The following is a 19,885-nucleotide window of genomic DNA, read 5'->3' as shown; positions in this document are numbered from 1 at the left end:
AAAACTTCTTAGTCTGATGTAGTCCCATTCATTTATCTTTGCCTTCACTTCCCTTGCCTTTGGAGTCAAATTCATAAAGTGCTCTTTATAACCAAGGTCCATAAAGTGCTCTTAATACCTATGTCTTCTTCTATGTACTTTATTGTATCAGGTCTTATATTTAGGTCTTTGATCCATTTTGAGTTAATTTTAGTACAAGGGGACAAGCTGTAGTTGAGTTTCATTCTTTTGCATGTGGCTTTCCAGTTTTCCCAGCACCATTTGTTGAAGAGGCTTTCTTTTCTCCATTGTGTGTTGTTGGCCCCTTTATCAAAAATTATTTGACCATATATATGTGGTTTTATTTCTGGGCTTTCTATTCTGTTCCATTGGTCTGAGTGTTTATTTTTCTGCCAATACCATGCTGACTTCAAATTATATTATAGAGTCACAATAATCAAAACAGCATGGTATTGGGTGATTTTTATGATCAGGCAAGTGTGGGAAACTGCTGTCATCTAATTGCCTACTAGTACCAAAGTATTAACTAAAGTTATGAGTGAATGAGTGAGTGTGTGTGTGTGTGTCTAATTGCCAAGGGTTTTAAAGTTTGAAAAAAATGATCAAATATTCCATATTTGCATTGTTAAACCTTTTCTTAGTGAGAACATGTTATTTGTATGGGGTTATATGGCTACAGAGGGTTCGCCCATACCTTGTCTGATTTGTTCCTAGTCACAATCCTGTAAGGGGTTGGGCAGCAGAGAGCATGCTCAGCCTGTCACACACGACCTCGGCGTGGAGCTGGCAGGCGGGGGAGCTGGCTTTGACAGGGCTCTTCACCACCTGGGGCAAGCCCAGCACCAACCGTGGAGCCCGCCATTTTTCTTCCTTTACCCCCTAGCCTGGTCACCAGGTCGATGGCAGCATTTCTAACATATCAGGTTCTTTGTCTGTTCACACCTTTGCATACCCTCGCATCTCTGCGTGAAATGCCCTCCCCTCCCCGTTTGCAAACTCATAGTCGTTAAGGTGCCTTCCACGCCGCTCTTCTGTGAACCCTCCTCTCCTCACTCTGCCTGCCACCTGAGCAGAGCTAGTTTCTCTTTCAGCTGCTTGTGTGCCCATCACACTTTATTAATCCTTCTGCTATGTGTTGGGTATTATTTAATGTAGGGGTGTTCAGCAGCAAGTGCTCTGTAATGCCTCTCTTTCCCCCTCTTTACCCACCTTTATGCCACAGACTTTGAATAGGCAGTGTGTTGTAATCATGTTTAGAATACTCAGTGCTTGTTGGCTAAATAAAGCTATGGGAGGTGTTCGGGAATGAATTCAAAGGTTTTCCAAACGTTGACAAAGAAGTATTCAGGAGGCCAGAAACATGGCCGTTGACATCCTCTGGAAATGGATTTGTTTGCGGGTGCCAGGGAGTATTGTCTAATGAAAGGTGGGGGACGATGGAGGGACGCTATGCACAAAACCACGGGTTTGGTAGTTTCCTTGATGGTGAATTTAAGGGCCTGTCAAGGACAGTTTTCAACTATCAGCGATTTTCATTTTATACTCATAGCCCCAGGTTAGAAGCGACTGTCTGTCATGGCTTTCAAATCGTATTATAGATATTTCTTTATGCAAATATCTCCCCTACTAGACTTCTAGTGAGGGTGGGTCTGAGCCGTATTCATCTTTGTCTGCCAATTGAAAATAGTTGAATTAACTTTTTGGGAACACATTTTCTAAGCACATGCGTCTGAATGCAATCCTATGTATTTAGTTGTAGTGGTAATTCAGATTCTCCTGTGTTTACAGCCACCACTGGTCCAGGCCATCTTCAGCGGTGACCCAGAGGAGATACGGATGCTCATCCACAAAACGGAAGATGTAAACGCTCTGGTAGGCGACGCTCGGGCCCCTTAACCTCTTCTGTCCCGTGGACCTTGTTGGTATCTAGTGAAAGCTCCAGGACTGCTTCTCAGAGTTCTGGTTTTTTAAACCCATGAAATAAAATGGATTGGGTTAAGCAATCCGTGATATCGAAATACAGTCATCAAAATATTAAAAATCAAGTTTGTGATCTAATAATATATGTGCTTCTTTGGCAATATATTTAAAAATCAAGATACAAGAGAAGATCTGATAATGGCCATCATTTAAAAATAGCAATGAGCATGATCAGTAGTCTGTGTTGTTTGAAACTAGTGTGGTGTGAACCTCCCTGTGATTTTTGCGGGTAGCCAAGTCAACAGTCACTGCTGACACTACTGCAGTTTGCTGCCTACATTCATCATGGAAGGAAATGTAAAATTTCCACTAGAAGTTAGTGAAAATAAAGAATTAATATTTTTATATCTAGAACCCAGGCTCTACAGCAGGGGTTGACCAGCTATGGTCTGTTACTTTTTCTGGACAAACTACCAACTAAGACTGTTTTCATTTTTTTTTTTTTGTATTTTTGTGGGTTTTTTTGTTTGTTTGTTTTTGTGTTTTTTTTTTTTGTATTTTTCTGAAGCTGGAAACGGGGAGAGACAGTCAGACAGACTCCCGCATGTGTCCAACCGGATCCACCCGGCACGCCCACCAGGTGCGATGCTCTGCCCACCTGGGGGTGATGCTCTGCCCCTCCGGGGCGTCACTCTGCCGTGACCAGAGCCACTCTAGCGCCTGGGGCAGAGGCCAAGGAGCCATCCCCAGCGCCCGGGCCATCTTTTGCTCCAATGGAGCCTTGGCTGCGGGAGGGGAAGAGAGAGACAGAGAGGAAGGAAGGGGGGTGGAGAAGCAAATGGGCGCTTCTCCTATGTGCCCTGGCCGGGAATCGAACCCGGGTCCCCCGCACGCCAGGCCGACGCTCTACCGCTGAGCCAACCGGCCAGGGCCTCATTTTTTTTTTTAAATGGTTGAAAAAAAATGAAGGATAATATTTAGTGATGTGAAAATTATATGAAACTCAGATTTCAATGTCTATAAATAAACTTTTGTTAGAATATAGCCATGCCAACTTTTGCACTACAACTCAAGAATCAAGTAATTGTGACAGAGATTGTGTGTGGTCCAAATAGTCAAAAATATTTACTGTCTGGTCCTTAGAGGAAAAGGCAGCTGACCTCTGCCTTGGTGTGTCCATGAACTGGGGCTCATGGATGAACTGAGCATCCTGTATGTACTTGAAAATGTGTGTAATATGTGTGTGCACTTGCAGACATATATTTTTCTGTGAAAGGGTCAAGACATTTCACCAGAGTGTTAAAAGGGCCTGGCCAGGCGGTGGCGCAGTGGATAGAGCGTCGGACTGGGATGCAGAGGACCCGGGTTCGAGACCCTGAGGTCACCAGCTTGAGTGCAGGCTCATCTGGTTTGAGGAAAAGCCCACCAGCTTGAACCCAAGGTCGCTGGCTCCAGCAAGGGGTTACTCGGTCTGCTGAAGGCCCGCGGTCAAGGCACATATGAGAAAGCAATCAATGAACAACTAAGGTGTTGCAACGCGCAATGAAAAACTAATGATTGATGCTTCTCATCTCTCTCAGTTCCTGTCTGTCTGTCCCTATCTATCCCTCTCTCTGACTCACTCTCTGTCTCTGTAAAAAATAAATAAATTAAAAAAAAGTTATATTAAAAAACAAACAAACAAACAAACAAAACTGCCGTGCAAAGTGTTAAAAGGGTACATGACTCCTAAAAGGTTAAGAACCACTATATTGGGAAGATCTCAAAACAAACCTGCACCGAAGAAGGAGTTAGTCAATAATTTACCCTTTTAATAGTTTCCTAGACCTGGGTCAAACAAGTAATTATAGGGAGTACGTGCTACTAATTCTCTTAAGTAATCTCACTACCTAAATGCTCCAGTCCTTCAAGGAGAGGCGTTCTCTCTGAGGTCTCTCGTCTTCAGTAGAGACGACAGAAAGGGTCTGACGTCTGCTGTGTAAGAAGAGCTTTGCCGTGGGGAATGAATTGTGTCTGAGGTTGTATCTCGATCTGGGCGGCTGAGTGCTTTATTCAGAAGGCGAGCCGTTTGATGCGGCTGTTGTTCTGTGGCAGTGCAGGTTGTTGTGGCTTTTTGAAAATGCTTTTGGCAGCTTCTTCCCTGCAAACAACACGGCAGTGTTTTGTGGCATTTTTGCAAAGTAAGCACAGATGAGGCCAGGGCCAGACTCCTCCAGACGGCTGTTGGGCATTTGTCCAAGATCAGTGGGGCGTGCCCTGTACTTTGGAGAGGAGGCGAGGCCAGCAGAGTTCTGACATCAGCGGGATTCACCCGCGCTCTGTTGTGGCTGGGGCCCCAGCCCAGGCAAGCCCAAGGAAAAGTTACTATTTTTTCCTGATGCTCATGAGCAAACAGAACTTTTGTTCAGTCATACGTACTGACCTCTGAGTGGCCTCTGTTTCTCCTTAGGGATGTGGCAGTTGCTGGCTGATAGAGGTTAGGGAGAGCTTAATTTTAGTTGTAACTTGACTCCTTGATTAGTTAGATGATTATAATATACAGACTCCTAAATATAGATATAAGAGATGTTTAGTTCCTTATGGGCAGATTAGCAGGGTCACTCTTTTCCACACAGGATCCCAGGTATCGACATGTGGCTTCTGAGATTACCTGAGGGGTTCATCTCCAGCCCAGCCAGCCAGAAGGGGAAGGGCGCATGGGAGCAAAGCAGGGGAGGGTGTTTATGGGTCAGCGTGGAGGTGGCCTCGTCACTTCCACTCACATCACATTGACCAGAACTCAGGTGTGTGCGCACCTGCCTACAAGGGAGGTTGGAAAAGGATGTAACTGTGTCCCAAAAGGACTTGGAGGAAATGAACTTTGGTGAATAGTTAGCAACCTTGGCTATATCAATCTTGTCTTACAAAATTCTAAGGGATTCAAGTGATACCACATTTCTTTGTGGTGTGTTCTTTATTCATTAAAGCGGTTATTTACTGGAAAGTTTATGCTGTGCTAGGGCCTAGGGATACAGGAGTAAGAGGACAGCACTTTCCATCCTGGAGCTGGCAACCTGGCAGAGGAGTTAACGAATGAGAAATCACACTGCGGTGTTTTGGTTGTTGGTTTTTTTTTTTGTATTTTTCTGAAGTGAGAAGGGCGGGGGGTGGGTGGATGTGGCTCAGATAGACAGACACCTGCATGTGCCTGACTGGGATCCACCCGGCATGCCCACCAGGGGGCGATGCTCTGCCCATCTGGGGCGTTGCTCTGCTGCAACTGGAGCCATTTTAGCACCTGAGGCAGAGGCCAGGGAGCCATCCTCAGTACCTGGGCCAACTTTGCTCCAATGGAGCCTTAGCTGCGGGAGGAGAAGAGAGAGACAGAGAGGAAGGAGAGGGGGAGGGGTGGAGAAGCAGATGGGTGCTTCTCCTGTGTGCCCTGGCCAGGAATCGAACCCAGGACTCCTGCATGCCAGGCTGATGCTCTACCGCTGAGCCAACTGGCCAGGGCCCACTGCGGTGTGTTTTGAAAGGGAAATTCCAGGATGCCATGTGTGGGCCTAAGTTAATCACAAGAATAAGGTGACATGTAAACCGAGACCTCAGGGGTACTATGGTGGAATTTGCTTTGTGTTTGTGCGCCATTGGATGTGTGGCAGCAGGGAAGGGAGGGAGGCAGGGAGGGGGAGGGATAAATGCGTGAATGAGTGAATGAACACATACAGGAGGACCTGAGTCCCTTAGGTTGACTGTGCGGCTCTCCAGGGCTCACAGTCCCTCTCTGTACTCATACTTTTTTTTTAAATTTTTCTTTATTAATTTTTAGAGAGGGAGGAGAGAGAGAGAGAGAAGGAAAGAGGGGGGAGAAACAGGAAGCGTCAACTCGTAGTAGTTGCTCCCTGTATGTGCCTTGACCAGGCAAGCCCAGGGATTTGAATCGGCGACCTCAGTGTTCCAGGTTGATGCTGTATCCACTGCTTCACCACAGGTCAGGCCTCATACTTAAAAAAAAAAAAGATTTTCAATTGCAGTTTATATTCAGTATTATTCTGTATTAGTTTCAGGTGTACAGCATCGTGGTCGGACGATCGTGTGCTTTACAGAGTGGTTCCCCAGTGTTTCAAGTACCCACCTGGCCCATATATAGTTCCTACAATATTATTGACTGTATTCCTTGTTCTGTGGTTTACATCTCCACTCACACCTCTCTAGGCTCCCTCTTCACATCCCCCTCTCCCTTCCCTCAGGTGAGTAGAAAGAAGATGATTTGATCCTCCCTCAGTTAGGAGGTTATATTGTGGACATTGAGCTGTTCTTTGAACATCATGCTTCTCTTCCGCCAACACTCCTTCGGGATCAGTCCTAGGGACTCTTGCTGAGGGTGGATTAGGTAGTTTAGGGGAAGTGGCAGTTAACAAAGGGCACAGGGAGATGGAAGACAAGGATTAGGAACCTCAGGCTGGAGATCCATCTCAGGAGGGGAGAGAAGCTGCAAACCAGTTCATTTCAATGTCAAGAAAGGGAAATGGGCCCTGGCTGGTTGGCTCAGTGGTAGAGTGTCAGCCTGGTATGTGGATTTCCTGGGTTCAATTCCCGGTCTGGGCACATAGGAGAGGTGACCATCTGCTTCCTACCCTTTCCCCTTCCCATTCTCTCTTTCTGTCTCTCTTCTTCTCCCACAGCCATAGCTCGATTGGTTCCAGCACATCAGCCCCAGGGTGCTGAGGATGACACCATGGAGCCTTCGCCTGGGATTCTAAAAATAGCTCGGTTGCAAGCATGGCCCCAAATGGGCAGGGCATCGGCCCCAGACAGGGTGCCAGGTGGATCCGATTGGGGCACATGTGGGAGTCTGTCTCTCTAACTCCCCTCCTTTCAAGTGGAAAAGAAGAAAAAATAAAAATAAAAGGAAATTAATAGTGGAGGAGCCTCCTGTTAGTGGGACACAATATTGACCCTCGTTCCTTCTCAGCCTTTACTTTTCTCTCTTTATCCCTGTTTATTTACTTAATTTTTTTTTCTTTTCTGGCCTAAGTTCTGTTTTTCGGGGGCCTTTTTTTTTCTTTCACACCACTTGGTGTCTTGGGATGGGTTGCATGGTGTTTGGTGTAAATACGCTTTGATTCGTGAATCCTGATATAGAAGGCAGTCTCCTTCAGCTTTGCCTTTGTGTTTTTCCAAACTTGATTCACGAGCCCTATGCTTCAGCCAAATCAAGTGACTCAACTCGTTGGTATTTATTCTTCTCTCACTTCTCCCCTCTTCCAGTCCCACGTGCCCTTGCTTCCTCTGTTAAGTTGTCCTAATTCCACTTCCTTCCTGCTGCCTTCTCTGCCACCTCCCCAACTCAGCCGAAGAAAACTCACCCTTCTCTCAACTCCCACAGCTCTTTGTATGTCACTGACCACTTTACTTGCATTATTTGTATATTTTACTCTTGAGATACTATGTACTGGTTGACAAGGTCACAATGTCATTCATTCTCATTTTCTCAATTGCCCAGTTCTATCCTTGCAACGCATGTTGAGTGAATGACTAAATCCTGCTTTCCTGCTTATGTTGGGCCAGTTTGTGGTGGCCTGTATTTCATTTCTGCCAATGAGGACAAGTTGTCTCATAGTGTGTGGCTTATTGTCCCTCAAGTCTCAGTTGTAAGAATGAAGTCTGTAGATGTGGTAAGTACCAGGCGCTGACCAATGAACAAAATAAACTGACAGAAACAAAGGCAAGGATGCGTGGAGCAGACTGACAGCTGTCAGAGGGGAGAGCAGCGAGGGGACTGGATGAAGGAAGGTGAAGGGATTAGCCAATAAAACATACACATAGCACAGAGAACACAGACAGCAGTGTGGCAACAGCCAGATGGAAAGGGAGGTGGGGGGGTGGACGTGGGCAAAGAGGGGAAGGTGGAACGGAAAGAGACTTGGCTTTGGGTGAAGGGTGCACGATGCAGCGTGCAGATGTTTTGTTGAATTGTACACTTGAATCTGTATGGTTTTGTGCACCAGTGTCAGCCCAATAAATTCAATTAATAACAAAAAAGATTAAAAAGAACCCAGAAAGTCTGTAGATGGATTTGAGAAGCCACTAAAGGATCAGAAAGGGTACTCCGAGTCTTTTTTTTAAATTTAATTTAATTTTAATTTATTGGGTGTACATAGATTCCAGTGTCCCCCCGAGTATCCCTCCCCCCCGTGTTCCCCACCACATCCCCCTCTGAGTCTTTTTTTAGTAGTCTCTCTGGCTAGGAGCATGCCGGAACCTGGACCCATGGGAAGGCAGTACACTCTGAGAAATCCATTTAAATCAACCCAGATGTGGCAGATAACTAGAAAGATTTGAGAAGGCTTCAACAGACTAACCAAATTGAGCTCAAGATAGAACATCTGAATTAAAAATGAATGCAGGGAAAACCAAAATTTGAACTCGGTAAAGGCATTTTTTGGGATTATGTTTTGACAACATGACATCAACAGACAGCTGGAACAGGGTCAGAGACAAATTGGTGCCTGTCAGTGGTGAGCGGTGAGGACGGGGGGCGGGGGACCGTGCCATGTGAGGAGTGAAGAGACGGGTGACGTTTTTAGACTTGGAAAGGGTGAGAGAATGTTCCCAAACAGTTCAAACACTGTCGAGTTAAAATGGAGCTAAACTTAATCATTATGTCATGTGGTTATAAGCTACAGAAAACAAGATTTCAGCTTAAACTATAAAAAATAACTTAATGAACAGAGTTGTCTAAAGAAGTAATGAGTTGACCTGACAAGTAATAAGCCCCCCGAAAGCCCGCTAGACTGGAGGTTCTCAGGTGACTAATCGTTGTACACATGGCCCACTCTCCTAACTTGTGCCCTTGGCCTGCACTGTTAATGGAGCGTGACTTTTATTTTTCTTTGACTCATAAAGACCAAAGTTTCTTCTCAGCATAGCATTATTAAATTGGGTTGGCCTGAAAATAGAAATGTTTTCCCCATGTCTGAACGAGGTGATGTTTAAAGTCTGTTACAACTGTGAAAGACTGTAAATCTTGTGATATCCCACGTGACGGCAAACCCATGGAGTTTACTTCTTTTTTAAAGTATCACAGATAGGAACACACACACACACACACCACCACCACCACCACCACCACCACCACCACCACCACCACCACCACCACCACCAATTATCATACCAAATAAAATGAACAATAACTCCTCAGTATCATGTAATACCCAGTGTCTGTTCTGTTTTATTTTCTTCTAGTAGTCTCAAAAATGTCTTTCTTTTTACACTTAGTTCATCCCTAAGTTGATGAGTTTTAATCTATTTTGTCACACTGTTAATGTTCATTATATAACAATAGGATTTGGCTCAAGTATATTGGTGCATTTTTCTTTTTCCAATTTCAGGGTGGGAAGGGATGATATGTGAATATAATAGAATGAAACTAGAAAGCTAAGCTATATTGGCAAAGAACTTCCGTGGAAAAAAGAGGGGAAACAAATGAAAGCTGCAGTTCTGGACTCTGGGTGCTAATTCAGATGGCAGTGGCGTCCTATGATCCAGGTGACTTTAAAAAGAAACTGATGAGGGGACTTTACAGGTTATCCACAGTAAACTTGTCTCGAAATGATCACCACAATAAGAGGAAACATCCATCACCACACAGAGTTACAAATTGTTTTCCTGTAATGAGAACTTTAAAGATCTACTCTCTTAGTAACTTTCAAATATGCAGTACAGTATTATTAACTAGAGTCACCATTCTGTGTATCTCCAGCACATCTATTTTATAACTAGAAATTTTCCCTATTTCTTTTAAAAATAGAATATATTTTTGAATCTACCCAAAAGGGTGCAGTATGATTTTACCTAAAGAACTTCCAAGTGATAAATTGAATATTGTCTCTAAATTTTCCTCAGCTTTATTTTGCCACGTCAAATCCCCAGAATGTTAGAGATACAAACTATCAAACGGAGCATTTTAAGCTTCTAGATATTTTTTGTGTATTTTCCCTCACCTGTGTACAATTGACTTTGTTTATTTTTCTTTTTTAATAAATAATTTGATAGGGATATAAAGACTGGCGATGTTTTGTTAGTGGAGGGACTGGGACCCCCTCTCAGCTAGCCAGTCAGTGGATGAGAAGACCTGCTAAGCTCTCACCATGTGTCGCCGTAGCGGAATGCAGGCAAAATGTGGCCAGACTTTTTCAGCTTTAAAGAGAAAATACAGGAAATCTCTAAATTGTTAAATGTGGGTTCCAAAAAAATGGTCCAACATTGTTCAGGCCAAGGAAAACACTGTGGGCCAAACCCAGCCTGCAGGCCACTGTTCTGCATACCGTGCACGGGCTCAGCAAAGGCTCCGCAGGCAGTTACGGTGTCTCTGGCCACCCGCGCTGGAAACCTAACGTGTGATCCTGAAGCCGATTCCCCGCGTTCCAGAGGGCGCAGTCGCCTGTGTGCTTCAAGTGTGGGCTGCACTTTGGTCCCCCGGCCCCGGGGCTTGGTTGGTGGTCCCTCCACTGCTCTTGGAAAGGGCACTTCTTCTCCTGAAGGGAGGTGCCCGTTCTCTCAGCACGTGCCAGGCACACTGTCACATCCCCTGCTCCTTGTTGGACCACTGCCCAGGATATGGGGCTGTGGTTTGGAAAGCATGACTTGTGTCCTGTAGATAATGATTCATGAACTCCAGACGGCACCGAGCAGGCTGCGGCAGCGGTGTGGCTTCGCGGCCGGTTAAAATATGCGAGGGGAGGTCTGGTTAGCATCATTCCTAGTTACGCTCCGGCTACGCTCAGCAGTCTGAGGCCTTCTTTCTCTAGCACTGGCCTTGGAGTTTGAAGGAGCAATCTTACGATGGTATTATACAATTTACACCCTCCAGATAATAGAGATGAGTGTTTTGGAGCTATGGAAACATTCCAAATACAAAGGCATTGCCACTATTTTGCAGTGTTAGGCCTTTTTGACAGCACAAAGAGACATCTCACAGTTAAAAGATGTACTTTGTAGAGCTTGAGAATGTAAACATCTTTAGGATAAAAGGTGTGTTGCCCTTTTTTCATATTAGATATTAAATGGGGGGGGTGTGCTGTAAATGTGAATAAATGAGCTTCTTAGATGAGAAGAAGACCTAATTGTTTGATATTAACATAGAAATTGAGTGCAATTGAATTGGCTGGTAGACTTGGGGAAATCTGACAAGACCATTCGAAACTTAATGTAGAGGAATAAATAATCTAGAGGAATAAACATGGGAGACTAAGACATTCTTGAAAGTCAATGAAGAGTTTTGCAATATTAAAACAAATTGCAAAACTATAGCAATTAAAACAGTATGTTACTGACACAGGAGTAAACAATCAAATTTATGGAAAAGGTTAGAGAGCCCAGAATTGGACACAAGTATTATATGGATATTTGGTATAAAATAAAGGAATCATTTGAAATAACTGGGATAAGATGGATTATTTAATAAATGGTGATGAGACAACTTCTGGGAAAAGTATAAAGCTGAACCTTTACCCAGTTTCTTATATCAAGATAAATTCTAGAGGTTGAAAATAAAAAGATGAAAGTAGTATAATATTATAGAAGGGGGTGTATTTTTGCAATCTTGGTGTGGGGAAGGACTTTTTAAACATAATAGCAAAGAATATAACCCTAATGGAAAAGGTGGCTACTTTTGATACATATATAAAAATATGTTATAAAATAGTGGTCCATTTCATTCTTTTGCATGTTGCTATCCAGTTTTCCCACACCGTTTACTGAAGAGGCTGTCCTTTCCTCATTGTCTATTGTTGGCTTCTCTGTCATAAATTAATTGAGCATATGTGTGTGGATTTATTTCAGGCCCTTTTGTTTCATTGACCTATGTCTGTTTTTACGCCAATACCATACTGTTTTGATTACTATGGCTTTGTAATATAATTTGAAATCAAGGAATGTGATGCTTTCAGCTTTGGTCTTTTTTCCCAGGATTGCTTTGGCTATTCAGGGTCAAAAAAATTCTTTTTGATTGTTACTTTACATTAGAATGAAAATCAAATAAAACCTTCCAGAAAAGTTTTCCGCTTTTAGATTTTCTTTATTTTCTAATTTCTTTTACAATCAAAATATACTTGTAATCAGAAAAAATTTTAAAAGCCTTGTGGAAAAGAGATGACTCATATTTTAAAAATGAATTAGGCAGTGACAACCAAGGACCCAGATTATTCTTCTCTTCTCTTTTTTTTTTTTCTAAATTATTTTTAGAGAGGAGAGGGAGAGACAGAGAGGAGAGACAGAGAAAGAGAAGGGGGGGAGGAGCTGGAAGCATCAACTCCCATATGTGCCTTGACCAGGCAAGCCCAGGGTTTCGAACCGGCGACCTCAGCATTTCCAGGTCGACGCTTTATCCACTGCGCCACCACAGGTCAGCAGATTATTCTTAAAAGACATGTTTAAATAAAAAAGCTATAAGGTATATTTTAGATCAATTAGCTGTGCAGGCCCTGATTTTTACCAAGACTATATTATTTTTGGTTTCAAATGTTAAAAAAACTATATAATTAGGACAGCCAGAGAACTTCACAACTGTAGTTTTATAGTATTATTAAAGGTGACTTGAAAAGAAAAGGCATGCAAAGAGCTTAAATGTATATGTTATTCAATTCGGGAGAAACCTGGGGGTGTGGACGGGATTTTTCCCAAAGAGGCTGCATAGCGGGTCACCCGCATGTCACTTTCCAACTTCCTGCTTACAAGGATGTTCCTGGCTGACTGGCTGGGACACTTACAGGTTTCTTGCTGTGTACTTTCTGAAGCCATCCTGCATGTAACACAGGCCACCTTCTCCTTCTTCTTTAGTTCCCCTTTTTAACTCCTTCCTGGCTTCCCCTACTCCCACATGCACATATACAGTTTCTGATAGAACTCCTTTCCAACCAAACCTTGTCTGTCCCTGCTTGATATATTTTATTTGTTTGTATACAATCCACCAGTCACACCACAGTGCAACCACAGGGTAGGGAACAGAGCACTGAACTTACCCTCAGAGGTCGAAGCCTTGGTCTCTTTGTGTCCTTGAGTCAGCCAAGGACCTCATTTCATTGCCTATAAAATGGGCATGATAACAGGCTTTTATAAGGTTATAGTTAGGGAAAGGACATAGGATACGTATATCTGTTAGCATCATATTTGACTGCGTTGTGCAGAGAAATTAATAACAGTGCAACCGTGGCTTTTAGTAGAATAGAAATTTATTTTACTAAATTCAGCAGTTTTGAGTAAAATAAAAGTTTATTTCCCTTGTACAACAAGTCCAGAGATAGTCTGTACAGGGCTTAGCATGGTACTCCCTGGTGGGAGGAGCCAGTCTGTCTCCTTTTGTGCTGCTGTCCTTGGCAGGTGGCTTCCATTTCACTTCCCCAAATAACTACCTGTGCTCCAGCCGTCACATCTGAATTCCAGCTCACAAGAAGGAAGAAGGCGGAAGAAGGTTACACCCTGTTTCTTTAAGGACACTTCCACTAAGAACGGGTTGCTTACCATCAGATGGCCATGTGTTGAGCTAAAAAAATATGTGTTTATTATGAATGAGAGAGGTATTGGGGCAAACTGGCAGTCTCTGACACAGTATGTGAAAGACTTTTGAGACCTAGGACATGCTCTGAACACAGAAAAATATATTTCTGTAATATAGCTATGAGGCAACCTCATGCACATTCATTCGTTCACCGAATGTTCATTAAATACTTGCTAGAGGTGTAGCACTACAGCTGATGCACCGTATACTTCCTCATACATTTTCTTAGTCACTTTACGTTACCCCCCAAAAGAGTCTGAGGGATTCAGATAGCTGTGGTCCCCCCACCCCTTGCTGAACGTGTGGGAAAAGAACATCACTGAGATACTGTATCCCTTTCTGGGGAGGAGGGAGAGGAAAGGGTGACACTGGGGCATGCAATGAAGGGCAGCTCTCTAGCCCTCCAGCTCACACAGGTCCTATCTATTATCATCAGTGTTTCTTGTTGATTTACATCTTGTGTCCTCACTTACTCTGTATATATATATGCCTTATCCCATATTTAAAACACATACTGGATTGGTCTCTATTGTTTTCCCTCTCCCTTTCAAAGCAAGAACACTCCCTGTTGGAAAGTCATATATTTTCCTTGGGAAGCCAAGACAGGCAGACAGATAAACACAGATAGATAACCAAGCAAGCACGCACAACCTGATGGTTAGGCAGCATTGTCTACAATTGGCTATTTTTCAGGGCGCCCCACTATGCAGGATCCCTCAGGAGATGGATCTGCAGTCACAGGCTCAAGATGTTCCATTTGGAAGAAACCCAGAGGTGTCTGATATCCTTCCAGCCAGTCTTTCAGGAATTGATATTAGTGGGCTTTCTTTGTAACAATCTTCTTGTTTTATTATGAAAATATTTAGAGATCAACTGAGAGCCTACCACTGAGATGGAACACATGTTAACACTTTGCCATATTTACTTAAAAACATTTTATAGATGAAGAGCTTTTCCCCCAAAAAAACACACGATCCTTGTGTCGTTCATGTCTTTGCATAAATACTACCTCATCTGGGACGCCCTCCCTTGTCATCCTGTATCAGATAGCTAGCCCCCTCCGTCAGCCTCTCCCCTCCTCTTGCCAGCACTTTTCACCACCTATCATATGCAGTGTGTTTGTTAGTCTTCTGTTTCCCTGCACTAGCATGATGGCTGTGTGAGAGCTGGGATGTGGCTTTGTTCCCACTGAGTCACCTCATCTGCACTGGGGCTGGCACAAAATAGGAACCAGTGATCAGAGCTGAATACTTCTTTAGGCTTCTGACCCATTGCCTCCCTCCCTGCCTCTTTCCCCAGGGGCAACCACTGCCTGATGTTTTATATATCCCCTTCACCCTTCTGTTTAAATACTTTAACTTAATATATACCTTTAAATCTATGTGTATGCATTGTGTACATATATGCCAAAATAATAGATGGTGTTGTGTATCTTTGGAAACATTACATATGTAAACTGTTCACAGCCTCTGTAACTTGCTTTTTCTCACTCAACATTATATATTTGAGATTTATCTGTATGGATACATGAACATTTACTTCACGTATTTCATATTCCTACAATATCCTTTGTAGACTTTTATCACAGTTGGTCTATTCTTAGCCAGAGCCTTTTTTTTGTGTGTGTGTGTGGCAGAGACAGAGAGAGTCAGAGAGAGGGACAGATAGACAGGAAGGGAGAGAGATGAGAAACATCAATTCTTTGTTGCGGCTCCTTAGTTGTTCATTGATTGCTTTCTCATATGTGCCTTGACTGGGGTGGGGGTATAGCAGACCGAGTGACCCCTTGCTTGAGCCAGCGACCTTGGGCTCAAGCCGGTGAGCCTTGCTCTAACCAGATGAACCCATGCTCAAGCTGGCGACCTTGGGGGTCTCGAACCTGGGTCCTATACATCCCAGTCCGACACTCTATCCACTGCACCACCACCTGGTCAGGTGGCCGGCGCCTTTTAATAACAGTGATATCACCCTTCTTTTCCAGGGCCTTTCTGAATCTGACGTACGGTAACAATTTTACCAATCCCAGAAATGGGTTAGGAAAGTGGTTAAAATGATAAATTTTATGTGTATTTTTTCAGAATTAAAAAAATTAAATTCGATTCCCAGCCAGGGCACACAGGAGAGCGCCCATTTGCTTCTCCACCCCTCCGCCCCGTCTTCTTCTCTGTCTCTCTCTTCCCCTCCCGCAGCCAAGGCTCCATTGGAGCAAAGAAGGCCCGGGCGCTGGGGATGGCTCCTTGGCCTCTGCCCCAGGTGCTAGAGTGGCTCTGGTCGCAACATGGCGACGCCCAGGATGGGCAGAGCGTCGCCCCATGGTGGGCGTGCCGGGTGGATCCCGGTCGGGCGCATGCGGGAGTCTGTCTCTCCCTGTTTCCAGCTTCAGAAAAATGCAAAATAAATAAATAAATAAATAAATAAAATAAATAAATAAAAAAAATTAAAAAAAAATTAAAAACATTACATTGTATTGTACACTTTGAGAAAAATAAGTTAGAAGGGGAAGCAAGTTGGAATGATCAATAAGGATTTTTAAAAATCATGGTAAGTGATATTTCTTAGTAAATTTTAATCAACATCATTGGATTCATTTATCTATAGAATTCTTTTTATCGAATTGTGATCTTTTTCTTGATACCTTAGAAAATAGAATTCCCTCAAAGAGGACATAACAGGTGGCCAATGGGTACATAAAAAGCTGCTTAACATTCCTAATCATCAGGAAAATGCAAATCAAAACCACATTGAGCTAACATCTCACACCCATTAGGATGGCTGTCATCAAAAAGACAGGAGATAGTAAGTGTGAGGGAGGATATGGAGAAAAGGGCACCCTCGTGCACTGTTCAAGGGACTATAAATTGGTGCAGCCACTACGGGCAACAGTATAGAAGTTCCTCAAAAACAAACAAACAAACAAACAAATAAAATAAAATTTAAAAAATGGGACTGCCATATGATCTAGCAATTCAGCTTCTGGGTATTTATCTGAAGAAAGCAAAAACACAAACTCCCAAAGATGTAAGTACCCTCACGTTCATAAAAAGCATTATTCACTGTAGCTAAGTAGAAACAAACGAGGTGTCCACGGGTCTGTGGATAAAGAGAATGTGGTATGTGTATACAATAGAATAGTCTTCAGCCTTAAAAGAAGGGACATCCTGTTGCTTGCCACAACATGGGATGAACCTAGAGGATATTATGCTGAATGAAATAAGGCAGACAGAGAAAGACAAGTCCCACATGCTCTCACCTCTATGTAAGTGGAATGAAAATAAAAAGGTAAATACATGAGGAGATAGATGTGTTAATTAACTCCCATGGGGGAATCTTTTCACAGTGCATATGTATATCAAATCATGTTGAATACTTTAAGTGTCTTACAATTTTGTCAGTTATACCTAAGTAAAGCTGGGAAAGGGGGAGAAAATAGAATTCTCTTAACAATAAATCATATTTCAATATATAATTCATCAATGTTACAAAACATTTAATGAACAAATATGTTGAGTTGCCCTAAAGTGATATTCAGAATTCTTGGCTTTTGACAAGATTCTAAACGTCAGAGAAATCTGATTTTGCTGTAACGTGACAATTTGACTTCAGACAGGTACAGAAGAACCCAGTAGCTGGGTTATTCTGGGTTTTCTTTGGAACTTATTTAATTATCTTCTTCCTGAGCTTCCTATCAAAACAATACTTGTTAGAGGACAAAGCTTTATTTATAAAGCATTTTTTGTGGATATAATTGTAGGTATAATTGAAAAAGTTAAAGATGGTTTTACCACCTATAATTTTGAATAATAACTCAATAATCCTTGGCTAAAAGTGAAACTGTTCTAGAAAGATCACATGCTTGACCCTGTTTTGCATTTTGCTCATATAAATCCATCAGGGCTCTACAATGAATACCTTGTTTCTAGAGATATAGTCAGACTTTAGTTTGCTACTTAGCAATTTCAAAACAGGTCATGTTATGCATTTCCTAAATTTAATTGGCATGTTTCCTCAAACCCTATTAAATTTGAATATTTAAAGACCATATTTAAAACACATGTGGCCGTTAAATGAACTATCTAACCACTGTAGTTTCACTTCTCCTATTCAATCAGCAGACATTTATTGAGCCTCTACCATGTTCCTGGCATTGTGCCAGGGGCTGGGATGATTAAGTTAAATGTGCCAGGGTTCCCGTCTTCCTGGATCAGATAATCAGGTGGCTCAGGCAGATATTTAATCAGATTATCAAAGGAAATGGTCAGTGCTGCAATGGAAACAGAAGTGTCTTTGCACACTCTCAGTGTGGCCAGAACTCTTAGAGCAAGAGCTCACTACCCTCAGCAACAGTGTCAGGAGGTACGTGGGTAGGTGTGGCGATGGTGATGGAGGGAGGGGTTTTAAGCCCGCCCACTATCCTTCTCAACCTTCTTCTCCAAGCTTGTACTACTACTACTAATTACTACTAATGGTAATGATTAATACCAGTATTTTCTTATTTGGGTAATAGATGTTTTCTCAATCTTACATAAGGTATGACTAAAAAGATCTTTAGAAAATTTTGATTTTATTGAACTTTTAAAAAATAGACTTTTATTTTTCCAAACAGTTTTAGGTTCACAGCAAAATCGAGAGGAAGAGATTTCCCACATACTCCTTCCACCCTCTCAGGGATCGCCTTGCTATTATCCACATACTCCCGCAAAGAGGTGCACTTGTTACAGTCCATGAACCCAAGCCGACACATCATTTTACCTAAAGTTCATAGTTTATAGTAGGAGTAACTCTTGGTGTTGTACATTCTAAAGGTTTTGACAAATGTATAATGCCATGTATCCGCCATTGTAATATCAAACAGAATAGTTTCATTGCCCTACAAATGCTCTGTCTGTTCATCCCGCCCTCTCCTGTTTTACTGAGGTTCATATACGACCTAAGTAAGAACAATTTGCCAGACCCGCAGAAGCAGCTCCAGCCAGACTGCCACGCCAACGCCGTCTCAAACACATTCTGGGATCGCTGCTGACTGTGTTAACTCCTTTGGTCCTCTGTGCCTCTCTGTGAGAACTACTGGGTTTAGCACAAATATTGAGGGTCCGTGGCATTAAATTCTGCAGTTCCAAAACCAGTGAATGTGATAGATGTGCTCACAACCAACTTGTTGGTCACCGCCGTCCCTGTCTCATCACACTTGACCGCCTTCATCTGAACAGAGAGATTGGAATTCCGCAAACAGAACTGCCCCTGTGCTTCCGAGGGTTGGATGTATGCTCCAGGTGCCCGATTACAGAACCCGCAGACCTGTGTGTGTCTTTAGGGAAGCAAATGTCTTCGGTGTTCAACTGAGCTTGTAAAATTTCATTAAGAAGCTAATCATTAGCCCTGATTAAGTAAACACTGGATGTTTGGCATGAATATTTTAGCTCCCTATTTCCAAACGGGCTCAGCCTTCTCAAGGTTACTGGTTCTCAGTTGGGACCAATAATTTTTCAGTCACCTGTGCAGTTTTCCACTCCATCATCTGAAAATCTCCTCCCCTCCTCTCGTTCAGTGGGGGAAAGAAGGCAGGACTCTCCCAGAGCCTCCGACGTGAGGCTGGCTCTCTGCTGCGCATTGGAGGACTTTTCCCTCACATTTTGCACAGGGAACCCCGCTGCTGCCTATTCCAGCACAGGAGGGGAGACTGAACTCCGCTGCTCCTAATTCACCAGAAATCGCCGCCATTTTCTATCCTTCCATATTTGCCTTTATAAGCATTTCCAGCTTTAACAAAGATCAGATTTATTTTCACTGATATTAAAAGATTGTGGAGATGTGCTTAATATTAAGTTTTTGTTCTTCAAATACAGGAAAGAGCAAAAGAGATAAAGATGCACAGAGCTTAAGGCAGTTCCTGGCAGCGACTTAGAGATTGATATCACTGTAGGCACAACGAACTGGGATGGCATTAGAAAGATGTTCTCTGGGAAAGAATACATTATGACATTTTCCAAAGTGTGTTTCTCAGAGCCCAGGACAAATCTGACAAGTGTTTAAGAGGAAAAAAAGGGGTTTTGTGCCTAATAAAATTGGGAAATAGTTCTTCCAATTTCCCTTTGTTTTAATAATTTACAGTGCATATTGCCATATTAATGGTTCTGAGAATTTCTTCCATAAGAAAGTGTTTTTAACTTCATTGAACACAGTGTTTTCCAAAGCCATTTGGCTTTGAATGCCTACCTTTTTTTTTTTTTTTAATTTAACTTAATACCTAGTTCTGTTCCTCAAACCCAGTGGAATTTACTTACACTTTGGGACATACTGTTATAGAATGAGAATCTCTAGAATGGCCTATGGCAGTAGTGCTTGAACTGGAGTGTGCATTGAAATCTGGGATGTTGTCACAATACAGGTTGCTGGGCCTCACCCCACAGTTCCTGTTTTGGGAGGTCC

At 42.8% G+C, this 19,885-nt stretch overlaps 1 protein-coding gene across 14 annotated transcripts in view; it reads left to right on the top strand.

Moving 5' to 3' along the window:
- Window positions 1-19,885, top strand: part of ANKRD44 (ankyrin repeat domain 44) — a 345,918-nt gene that overhangs the window by 133,463 nt on the left and 192,570 nt on the right. For all 14 annotated transcript variants that reach the window (XM_066346438.1, XM_066346434.1, XM_066346430.1 and 11 more), the window contains exon 2: window positions 1,789-1,872. In XM_066346438.1, coding sequence (XP_066202535.1) covers window positions 1,789-1,872 — 84 coding nt within the window. The remainder of the gene's footprint in view (window positions 1-1,788; window positions 1,873-19,885) is intronic.

This window comes from Saccopteryx leptura, chromosome 7 (genome assembly GCF_036850995.1).
Source record: "Saccopteryx leptura isolate mSacLep1 chromosome 7, mSacLep1_pri_phased_curated, whole genome shotgun sequence".
Classification (NCBI taxonomy): Eukaryota; Metazoa; Chordata; class Mammalia; order Chiroptera; family Emballonuridae; genus Saccopteryx; species Saccopteryx leptura.
This window is presented reverse-complemented; position numbering and strand designations above follow the sequence as displayed.